The sequence below is a fragment of the Ceratotherium simum genome, chromosome 8 (genome assembly GCF_057802395.1).
Source record: "Ceratotherium simum simum isolate JZ-2026a chromosome 8, ASM5780239v1, whole genome shotgun sequence".
Classification (NCBI taxonomy): Eukaryota; Metazoa; Chordata; class Mammalia; order Perissodactyla; family Rhinocerotidae; genus Ceratotherium; species Ceratotherium simum.
In genome coordinates, this window is record NC_141907.1 from 56394177 (window position 1) to 56406773 (window position 12597).

General features: G+C 33.6%; 1 protein-coding gene across 1 annotated transcript in view; it reads right to left on the reverse strand.

The window, feature by feature from the left end:
• The window catches only part of LOC101401188 (sulfotransferase 1 family member D1-like), a 45957-nt gene extending 37122 nt beyond the window's left edge, over positions 1 to 8835 (reverse strand). The window contains 2 exon segments of the mRNA XM_004419225.2: positions 5615 to 5720; positions 8767 to 8835. Coding sequence (XP_004419282.1) covers positions 5615 to 5720; positions 8767 to 8835 — 175 coding nt within the window.
• Between the last annotated feature and the right edge of the window lie 3762 nt (positions 8836 to 12597).

The following is a 12597-nucleotide window of genomic DNA, read 5'->3' on the forward strand; positions in this document are numbered from 1 at the left end:
GTCACGGGCTATGAAGATTAATACTTATGAACATATAGGCACTATAATTTCCATCATATATTTCCACTTCAACTTAATAACAATAGCTTTAAAATTCATATTATAATTAGAAATTTTCATAGTTTATGAAACTTGCCCCACTACACAAATCTTGTAATTATAAATGGTAAAATCAAGTTGCATATCCTGGGAAGTGTCGAGGGAAGAGGAAGAATCTCCCTCTGCCCTTTTCCTTAAGGTTCTTATGGCTGGCCAAATAATTAACAAGACAGGTTAGCAGGAGAAAATAATACCAAGTTTAATAACATGTATACATGGGAGAAAGCAGGGACACTGCGTTTCTCCACACAACAGCAGAAATTCTCGTCTTAAATACCATGTCTAACCAAAGACAAGGAGGATGTTGGGGGTGGGGGTGTCAGTTATAGGAGATTATCACTAAAGCACTGTAGACAAGAGTAAGTTTATTATGCAGTTTTAAGGCCTCACCTTCCACATTGATAAGTCTCTAGAAATGAGGTCATCCCTCCTCTTCCCAATACAGAGAGGGAGATATACCTTTACAAATGGAGACTTCCCTTGTAAGTGATTGTCTGGTAAGTCCTCGCAGGGCCATCCAGAGCATGTGGCCAGAGAGACAGAACTTCCGATAAGATGGGCTTGTTGGTGCCTTTTCTATTGTAACCTCTATCCTACATTATCTTTATAACAGTCATGATAATAGCTCCTTCCTGAAACAGATCTTTTGTTTTAAATTCTTTAGGCAGTTTGGGAGGGGAAACTCAAATATCCTTCCTGAGTTCTCTGAGTCCTTATTGTCTTCAGCTCGAAACAATCCGCATACCAGAGTGGTGCTTCCTGGGGTAGCTTGCCCTGAGCACCATCAGAAGTAACACATCTAATGGTAAGAGCACTTAGCTTTGTTGCTGGAAAGGCCACTGTTAGAAAAATGTAAAACTTAGCAACTATGAAGATTTGGACAAGTGAACTTTTTTTTGATCATCCTAGCAGATAGTATCCAATTCATAGAATCGTTGTTATTGTTATAAGCTCATAAATGAAATAATTTAATGCATATAAAGATGGAACATGCTCTCTGGCATGTACAAATTGCTCAATATAGCTTAAGTATCACTAAAATTATCATGTTACCACCATTTACACCAACATAATCTCGAAGTTCACTCTCGTTAAATTTCAACACTGTCTCAAATCAGAAGAAAAATGCATTCTCCCTCACTTAGAGAACTATTCTCTATCCTTCACTCAGTTCCACAGAAAGAGATAATGGGTCTAAATTTTCATATGTAAGCTTTGCCTTAAAATCAGACTTGAGCAAGTCATTAACTCTGTAAGTGCTTGGCAACTCTAGCCTTTAAGTGGAGATAATTGCACTTACTTCTCTCTTCCATCTCATACAGATATTCTAAAGTTAAATATACCTTATTATTTGATATCCTCAGGGAATTAATTTTACACAGTCAGGAAGTACTGAATGCCATTTGCTGTTTGGTATTTGTTTACTGTCAGGGTCTTTTAACAAAGATATTTGATGGTGAAGAGTTAATTACACTCTTCTATATTCAGGAGCCCTGGGGCCTAATAAAATCCAGAAAACAGCTTTGCATTATCATAGCAATGAAAGAGCTTGATGAGATCATCATCTCAGTTCCTGAAAGCACAAACAACTCTGTTTTATAATAGGTCTTGTTTGTATGTCAGCCAAAAGGAAATACATGTTAGAAATGGGATAACATGTATCTTCATTAAAAACATAATTGTGTATCTGTGTGTTTGTACATGTGGGTTTTCGGGTTTCTTTAACTTTATTTTGTCTTCGTTTCTTTCTTTAATGATTTCCTTTTCCTGTCACCATGGTGTTGTATGATTTTACCTGAGGTTTTAAGTAGGATATTGAGAAACAGACAATATCCTACAGAGTTGGTTGTAAGACAGGTTGAGGAAAAGTTTCCCCTATTTTATAAAATCAAGAGTCTGCAAGGGTAGATAAGTGGAGAAAAAAACATTTATGGAGCATCTATGGATTGGGACCAAGTTTTCAAAAGAACTCTTCAAGTGTGATTTTGCATAATTCACGTAAATTTTCTTTGCAATAATGTCCTCATCTGTAAAATGAGAATTATTATATATATTTTATGTCCCATTGCATTGGATAGTTGTGAGAATTAAATGAGTAAAGTACTTCAAACAATAATAAAATATAAACAACAAAAATAACTATAGTAATAATTTAGCCTTATAGCAATTTCTGAGATGGATTTTAGTTACCCCTATCTTACAGAAAAAGAAACTGAGGCTTCAAGATGTTATGAACATTTCCCAAAGTCAAACAACACAGATGTCGTTAAAAAAAAAATCATCATCAGTTTTATAGATTTTGGAGATCATCCTGCTCCTTTTTTTTTTCAGTTGAAAAATTAGATCACTTTTCTTTTTATTAACCTGATATGAAAGCGTTTAAGTTTTGAATTTGCCAAAGATCACAGCTTCAGCAAAATCCCAGAGATTTTAATATTTTCAGTTTTTATTATTTACTACATGATTTGTATTTAAATATATGATGACTGTCGACCCAATAGATTATTTTAAAGAAAACATGGTTTGGCTTTAAATTTTTAATAAATTGCATATTACAACAATTTTTAGTTAGGTTCTCTATGTTAATTTGCTGGTCTAGAGAATGCAAACATAAATTCTACATTTTAGATTTGATTGTGATTTTCTGGTGCCAGTAAATATCATTTTGTTGCAGTTATATTACTCATTGGTAGTATGAGCATAAATACATGTATTTATATATATGCACATACAAATCAATTCAATATCAATATATTTTTAAATCTTGAAAATCTTTTTGAAAATCTAATATGTTGGATAGATTACTATTGTGTAAGATCTCCCTCTGCACATATGTTTCTACCAATTTCTCCCAAAACATTTAACACACAGCATATGAGTTTTCTTTTTACTTTGAAAGTATGTTATTTGAAGTATAACATTTTGATTGTCTTGTATTTATTATGGAATACAGTATTTACTATTATAGATTCACCTTTCTACAACATAATCCTTTTTGTTTTGAATCCTATATTATAAGACAACAGTATTAGTAATTTTTTTCAGGGGGCCCATATCTGTTATCTGTTTCTCAGCTCATCCTTTAAAAAATCCATATATATATGGGTATGTATACACATATGGAAATGTACATATATAAACGTACATATATACATATATAAAAATATATTTATTCAGTTTTGATTTTTAAACCAATATGAATACTTTTATTAACAGGCATTTCATTATACTCTTTTAAAATATATTTCCTTCTTTCTTGCCCATCTACAACTTCTATGTATACTGTAACTTTTATAGCATGAGTTTCTTTTGAGGATAGCATACAAAACTCGGTGTCTTTGAGAAACAATGATATTTATATAGGCTAAAAGCATTGACAATTTCTCTTAACTTGAGAAGACTACAGCTAGGGTTAGCCTTAAATCCACAGTTCCAAGGGCAAAGTGATCCACGGTGGGCTAAATTAGACCTAAAGAAAATTGAGCAATGTCAGATCCCTTATCATCAAACCTATTCCCAAACAATGAATTTCTCTTCTCTAGGAAAGATTAATGTTATTTTCATTCTTATTCCTCTCTAAAATCTGTTCTCAGGATGGAGTTATATGAGAAGGGATGAGATGTGTACATTATGAGGCTTAATAAAGCTTCCCTTCAATTCTTCAGGGAAGTACCTAACTTCCTGCTTTATCCCGCTTGCATATCTTAGACTGGAACATTTTAGATCTGCCTGGTCACAAGTCCTCTGCTGTCTGACTATAGGTCTGTGAAAGTATTCTGCAAATTTATAAACACTTTTGAAAGCTACTTCCTTTGAAATCAATTTCAAAGACTCTGTCACGGTTATTTGCACCAAGTTTTAGAACACAAGAGGAAGTTGCTCTTAGAGGCAATGAAGAAAGATATAAATTGGGTAAAATTCCAGGGAGAACAAATAATCTAATTGATGTTGAAAAACACCCTCTAAATACTCTAAGCCATCATGAAATACTAAACGAATCTTGTGACCCAAAATGAACTGTTTTTTTTAAATCACATAAAAACCTCTTTCAGTACATCTGGAAATTTAGATTATCATATTATAGAATAAGAATTCAGCTATTTAATCCCCATTTTAAGCTGGGGAGATAGTGATTTTAAAGTCCAGTATAGTTTTATACATGCTGATAGCGGGCCGGCCTGTGGCTTAGCAGTTAAGCGCGAGCGCTCCGCTGCTGGCCGCCCGGGGTTCGGATCCTGGGCGCGCACCCACGCACCGCTTCTCCGGCCATGCTGAGGTCGCGTCCCACATACAGCAACTAGAAGGATGTGCAACTATGACATACAACTATCTACTGGGGCTTTGGGGGAAAAAAATAAATAAATGAAAATTATACATGCTGATAGCTAACAAATCTACATATCATTAAAAATAAAAATATAATTTTGGAACATTTTCTGAACATTGGCTTAGAAATTTCAAATATTTAAATTTTCATGTATCTGAGAAAAATATTTAGATCTTTTTTTAAAAAATAGTAATTGTGAAGTATTAATTTGTTGGGAAAAAACTTGCATTGACTGGTCACGGGAGTTAACCTAAATAGATTAATTGGACTTACTAGAATTGTTCTGATTTAAAATGTTTGGATTGAAAATATATTAAGCCTTTTCCATTGTTTGTTAAAATATAATGTTAAATATTCTCATTACTACAATAAACAATGACATCACATGACTCCTCACTTATAAGGACTTTTTATGCTGGAGGGGGGTTTTTAAAATATGGCTTTGGTAATAAACCCAAGGTAAAAGACAAAGGGATGTATAACAGACCATACTGAAGTGGTTATTCATTAAAGTGACAATAGGAGGGTGTATGTGAAAAAAGTAAAATAGTTCAAATCTTGTTTAAAACCCTTTAGAAAGTAATACATTTCCAGAAATTTGAAGAACACAACACCATAGTGGTTCTCTGATTTAATGATAAAAAAAGATGACATATATATTGTGATGAAAAATATGCCACGTACCAGTCAAAGTACTTTTGAAAAAGGAAATAAAGCGGTCATCAATGGAAAATGCATTTTTCTAGCATCTATATAATATTGTCTTTGTGAATCCTGAGAAGTATACAAAATTAGACTTGTGAAAACACTATCTTTGCCTAGACGTGATTTTCATATTCCCACACTCAGATTTTTTAAGAACTCAAAGTAGCAGTGGACCATACAAAAGTATTCCTTTGAAGTAAATACAAATACTGAGAAGGTGAAAGACTAATAGCCTTTAAAATTATTTTTAGCCTTATGAACCTAAAATTAGTAGACTACCTCACCACAATTTTAAATGTGAAAAATAATCCTGTGAATTCATGATAGGAAATCTGGACCTAAGAATTCCCCAATATTTCCCCTTTTATGGCAAAAACATCCATACTAGAATTTTCCATTTCTCATTCTCTCATTTTTCAATTGCTGCATTTAGTTTTATACAAAACATAGGCACTTTACAGACAGACTTGATAAATCACTTACCAGCTGACTGTCTTGAGGAACTGGACGTCCAGATTTTGTTTCCACGGTAATGGGTTAATGGAAGTTCCACTCTCTGTGTTGTTTCAGTCACCCAAGATAATATGTCCTACGTGTTAGGAAGGCAAAAGATGAAGTCTAAAGAGCTGTATGGGGGTGATGATTTAACTGTACAACGTCTGTTCTTTTAAGGATTAAAGGCTTAAGAAAAGGCTTTCTGTTATCACTTGTGGTGGTAGACAGAATGAAACAAAGAGCCCATGGAAATCTACTAAGCTTAGCATCTGGAATTAGTGCCATCATATTATCACATATAGTTAATTAAGGCCCTTCCTTTACTTTTACTGTTGCTTCTGATTTCCACTGTAAAAACCAAGCATAACACAGATGCTGTGTCATGGCTCCAGGGCTCCTATTAGAAACCCTCACTAACAGTTGATTTATCTGCTCCTCTAGAACTGCATGGGCAAGTTACACATGCAATAATATATTCTCTGCGTAGGAGCAAAGGGAAAAAGAAATGCAGCCAAAAATAGTTGGAGCATATTCTGCATCTTAAATGATGCCTGTACCATCCAGAGGCAGGTCTGTAAATAAACTTTATTAGCCAGCTGGTAGTCGTGGTGACTGTAGTAAAAACGTCTGTTTCAAAACAGAAAAATCTTACTTGAGATCTTCTCATTTTCCGTATGACCAAAGTGTTTTCTACGACTTGGTTCCTTCTTGTCTCTAGGTCCTGAAATCATAATGCTGACAAAGGGCCAAGTTTTTTAAATGGGTCAGTTTTTCGATCTGAAAAAGAATGGAATTTGAAGTGAAAACCTATCATTCAACAAAATATGAAGACATAAATATTTTATTTTATTGTCCTCTGTAAACATCCCAAACAAATATTTTCTTTGAATCAAATGGGAAAATATAGATTAAGATTTTTTCTTGAAGTCTGCTTCAGGGAAGAAACTGAGACAACCTGAGCATCATGCTGCTATAGAGGTACAGGGAGGCAAAACAATTGGAGGCAATTAGGTACTTTTACAGATTTGTCAGAAAAACAAGGCACAAGTATTCCTAGTTTGTCTCCCCACATGCCAGAAATTTGAAGAACACATTACGGTAGTGGTTCTCTGAATTAATGAAATGTGATTTCAACATTTCATTTTAATTTCATTTTAACCAGAATATGATCCCCAGGAGCTTAGCATGCCTCCTTTCTTTCCCTTGCAGGAGACTGAGATTTACATTCTAGAAAAATTATTATTATTATTCAGAAATTACATATATATCTATAGATGGAGATCTACATAAATCTGTCTATATCTATTTATCTCATCTATCTATCTATCTATCTATCTATCTATCATCATCATCATCATCATCATCATCATCTATTGTGAAATATTGAGAAACAAAGTGTGGGATAACCGTGCACTAAGATGGCTGGAAGCAATGATGATAGCCTAGTAACAATGAGCACACAAAGTGCTCAGGTCCTGATTTCTAAATGTTATCCTCTACTAAAGAAACTCAAAAATCTTAGAAAAATAGCTGGCTCCAGGGCTGAGGCAAGGAAAATATACAATAAATCAGAAAATAAAGAATTTCTCAAAAGGTGATAGGGGAATGTGAAAAAAAAACATAGAGCTAATTTGACAGAACTCCCATTGGCCATCTGGGATAATTTAAGTATCAAAATAAGTTATGATAGGATATATACAGCTTTTGAATTAAATAGAAAGTCATGCATTCATATTGATATAAATGAATAAATGATGGGGAAAGAAAAGTTCTTTCTTATAATATAATGCTATTTAATAAATTAAGAATGATAGAAATAAAAACCATTGATAGAATTGGCAACCATTTTAAAGCTGAAAAATTCAGGCTAAATGATCAATGGATGTTAAATGCAGGGGAGTGGGTTATATTCTCAGATTATCTCACCACAAAATACCAATTAATTACGAAGATTAAAAAGGTAACATTGTGGTAGAGAAACGGGGCAGGCACCAATTTAACCAAGTGATCAAGTCTGGCAGTACCCACCAGTGGCGGAACAGGCCGATAGTCCATGCCCTTTGATGTGGTGCACTGACAGAGCTACAAAATCTTTTCTGTTCTATCCCTGCTTGGAATGTATGTCCTGACTGTTGAGATGGGCAGTTGGGTGGGGTTGAAAGACATTCTACAAAATTAGAAGTTTATACTCTAAAACTGCAAAAATCATGAGACACAGAAAATGCTGAGTAATGGTAGAGATTGAAGGAAGCAAAACGATATGACAATTAAATGCAACATATAATCTCTGACAGGATCCTGGACCAGAAGGAAAAAACAAAAAGCTTTTGATGAAATAGTTGTGGTGAATATGATTGTGATAGATGAGTTGGATAGTAGTATTATATCAATGCTGATTTTCTGATTTGGGTAGTTGTGGTTACGTAAGAATGTGCCTTATTTTGGAGAAATACACACTGGTATGTTTTAAGAATGATTATATCTACAGCTTGATCTCAGATGGCTCAGAAAAAGAATAATGATAATGAATGAATGTGAATGTGTGTATATATGTATATGCACGTGTGTATGTATATATATAAATAGAGAGAGAGAATAATTATAATGTAATGCTAACAATTGGGGAAAATGGGTGAAGCAGATACAGGATATTTTGTACTACTATTACAAGTTCTCTAAGTTTGAGATTATTTTATAATAAATTATTATTAAAAAGAAGTAAGAGTAAATTGGAAATAGACCATTTTTTAAATGTTTGAATCATCTTAATCCCTAAAAATTGATTAAGTGGTTCTAATTTCCAGTAGTTTCCTTCAACATATGGCAGTAATAAATGAACATTTTTCCCTGGAAGAAGAAAACATTGTCACAGGCTTTAAATTATGTCTAGAAACAAATTTTCAAATACAATCTCCAACATGCAATAAAAAATAACCAAGCATAAGACAAGACAACATGAATTAACTACGATATTGTTCTCCAATAGTCCCTGCCTCATCTTATGGAAGATTGTATCTCCCCATCCCATTGACATCACACTTGGATATATCACAAGCTCAGGCCAATAAATGTGAATAAAAATGATAGATCTGACTTCTGTACAAAGCTTTGAGAGCTCATTGTCCTGCCATCTCATTTACCTGTCCCATGACACCAGTCATGTCTGATGTATAGTTTGCTCCTTCAACTTGTGTTCTGGAGTAAGCCATTATTAGTTAGAGGAATATAAAATAAAACCGCCATAGTGAGATGCAATTTTATGCCCAAGATAGCAAATATTAAAAATAAGACAATAATAAATGTTACCATCTATGTGAAAAATAAGGCAATATCAAGAAAATTCAAAATTCACAGACCTCACAACCCAGTAATTTGACTTGTATATAGAGAAACTCTTGGACATTTTCTTCAACACTTGTACATGAATATTCAAAGTATCGTGGCTTATAAAAGAAAATTTTCTACCTCTCGAACAGCCTTCAACATTAAAATGAATAAACAAATATAGTCTTATACATCAAGAAAATTGAAAATGCACAGACATGACAACCCAGTACTTTGACTTGTATGTAGAGAAACTCTTAGGCATTTTCTTCAGAACATACGTACATGAATTGTCATAGTTTCATTGCCTATAATAGAAATATTTCTACTCCTCAAATATCTATCAACATTAAAAGGAACAAACAAATATAGTCCTATAAATGTAGTGCAAATAAATGTTCCAAAGCTTCAAAAATCAACATAAGTAAATTTTAGAAACATAACCTTGAGCCAGGATAAAAGTAAGTCACAAAAGAACACATTACATATGATTGTCTTTATATATGATTAAGACATGCCAATGAAAGGAATAAACTGTGTGAGTAAACAAGTAAATGTGTTAATCTAAGAGGGAAATCCAGGGAATTATAAATACAAAATTCAGAGTAGTGATTATGTTACCTGTAGGCAGGATATGTAAAGAGATGGGACTGAGAAGAAGCACAGAGATACTTCACTGGTAGGGATAATACTCCATTTCTTAGGTTGATGGTGGTACAGTGGTGTTCCTTTTGTTCTTATTCTTCATATCATATACGTATACACATACTTTTGTGTATGAACATATATGATCTTGTACTTATACTTATTTAATAAAATAATTTAATAAAACTAATTCAGAAAATGATACAGTAGGAAAAGAGTAAAGTGAAAAATTGGATACAGTGAGTCGAGACAAGTCTTGAATGACTTCTAATGTAAAAGAGAACAGAGAAAATGTAGGAATATCTAGAGTAGATTTGACTCAAAGATTTGTTTTGGTTTGTTTTAAGTTGTGAGACATCATGATGTATTTGCTGATGGGAATTGATCGTTTGGGAAGAGAAAAAAATGAAGATACAGAGAAGTATCAGTTGCTAGAGTAGACGACAGTTGAAGTATTCAGTGCACATGTAGAGAGGTTGGCATTACACAGATATCAAAGACTGTTCATCTGTTGTAAGAGAAAATTCAGAATTGAAGGAAAGAGATACACATTTGCTGTTGGTGGTAGAGGAGCTATTTTTCTTTTATTTATGATTAAAGGGGATAGGAAATCCCTGTAGTACCAATTCTTACTCTAGTACTTGAATGAAAAAATGTGATGTTTCATTTGAGGTACAGATTAATCCTAGATAAAGATTTTGACTTCCATCACTCATCTCCTATAGGAGACACTTGATATAAGCTATAAGACACTTCCTTCTAGCAATGTGGCTGTCTAGATATTCTGAAAGACAACCAACAAAGAGTAATTAAGTTCTGGATAAAACATATCTGTTGGAGCATTCCTAGGCTTTCTAAAAATGAAAGACATCTCTACATTTTAAAAATGGAAGAAAGAAAAATTATTATCTAGAGGAGGGGCTGGCAAACTACAACACTCAGGCCAAATCTACATTTCCATTTGTTTTTGTAAATACAATTATATTTTTAAAAATTTATGTGCTCATTCCTTTCTATGTTGTTTTCTGTGGCTGTTTTCAAGCTACAATGACAGAGTTGAATAGTTGCAACAATGACCATATAGTTGGTAAAGTTGGAAATGTTTAGTATCTGGCCGTTTACAGAAAAACAATCATTACAAGAATATTACAAAGAATTTCTGTATGTTCAGCATCCATTTTCCCATATTATTAAGTTCTTACACTCTGATGGTACATTTGTTACATACTAATGAACCAATGTTAACACTTATTATTAATGAAAGTCCATACTTTATTAGAATTTTATGAGTTTTTATCTAATTCCTTTTTCTGTCCCAGGGTCACATCCAGGGTGCCACATTACTTTGAAGGGTCATTTCTCTTTAGATTCCTCTTTACTGTGACAGTTTCTCAGATTTTCCCTATTTTTGATGACCTTGACAAAACTGAGGAGTACTGGTGAGGTATTTTGTAGATTTTCATTCCATTTGGGTTTATTTGGTGTTTTTTCCCTGGTTATGCAATGGTTATAGGTTTTTGGGAGAAAGAACTGAGAGGTAAAGAGCCATTATCATCAATATCAAGGGTATTTTCTACTACCATGTCTCATCACTGAAGATGTTAACGTGATCACCTGGCTAAGATAGTGTTTGCCAAGTTTCTCCACTGTAAAGTCACTCTTCCCTCCTCACCCTACCTGTCACCCTTTCCATACTCTTTAGAAGGAAAGCGCTATGTGAATCCCACACGTAAGGGATGGAATGGGGAGTTATACATATTTCTTTGGAATTCTTCTGTATGAGATATTTATATATTCTTCCCTCTTAATAACTTATTCAGTCATTGATTTTTATCAGCATGAATTCATGAATATTTCTTTTATACGATGGGTTTATAATCTAACATTATTTATTTTGTTGTCCAAATTGAATTCTCAGGTATTTTAGTCATATAAAGGAACTCTATTGCATGGTTCAAATTCTGTGCAATTACAACCCTCACAAATAAATGCTTACTGAGCACTTTCTAGTCCTAACATGCTATCCATCAATCAGTAAGTTAATAAGCCTTTGAGTGCTGCTAAGTATCTAGCATTTGTCCTAAACGCATTGTTCTAGATGTGTAATTATTGGGGAATCTTAAACACTAAGGTAACCAGAAATCTCTAGCTTTCCTGACAGCACAGAACCAAAACTACAGTGGCTACTCCTGCGTACCCCACCACATGATGCTGTCCAAGGCCCTCATTGCCTCCAGCCCACACAGACTTAAGCCCAGCTCAGGGAAGATGCCAAAGAATCACAGAGGGTTTGAAATTGTATTTGAATTTTAAGCTAGATCCCAGCTCCCTTCCTTCTCCAAGGAAGTTACAGAAATTTCTGGACAAGCTATGGGGAAAAGTGATGGGTCCAAATTTCAGTCAGGCCAACTTCGAATATGTTTGTTTACTAAGTACCAAAGTCAGAAAGCTACCTCGATTTATTCTTGTTTAGTTATATGTGGGCAACATCAACTATGAGTTTTACAAAGTATAAAATTAAAAAGCTGTTATTATACATTATAGTGTTAAATCAAAAAAAATGACAAAATGAGTGTTGAAAAAGTAAATAACAATTGTTGCCTTCAGAGCTTGAGATTCTGCTTCCCATCCTCACCCCAACGAAGTCTTAACCGTTTTCAAGACTCCAATGTTCGTATAATGCATAACTATGTTACACTTTTTAAAAAAAATAACTGATTCTGAAAAATTATAATTATTAAACAGGGTGCTGAGAAATCCCTAGACCTTTTTGTAAAGAGTAAGAAAACGAATCACATCAACTTCTCCCTAGATTTGACTTTTTACTTTAGGAATTAAGAATGCAATCGTCTATTAAGACCCAAGTGAATTTTTCAGGATCCTGTTTGTCTTCTGATTTGCAGAAAAGAAGCATTGATTGCTACAGTAAACATAGCATAGAAAGAAAAAATCAATAGAATACAAAACATAGGAGACATAAGCCAAAACAACATTGTGTAAAT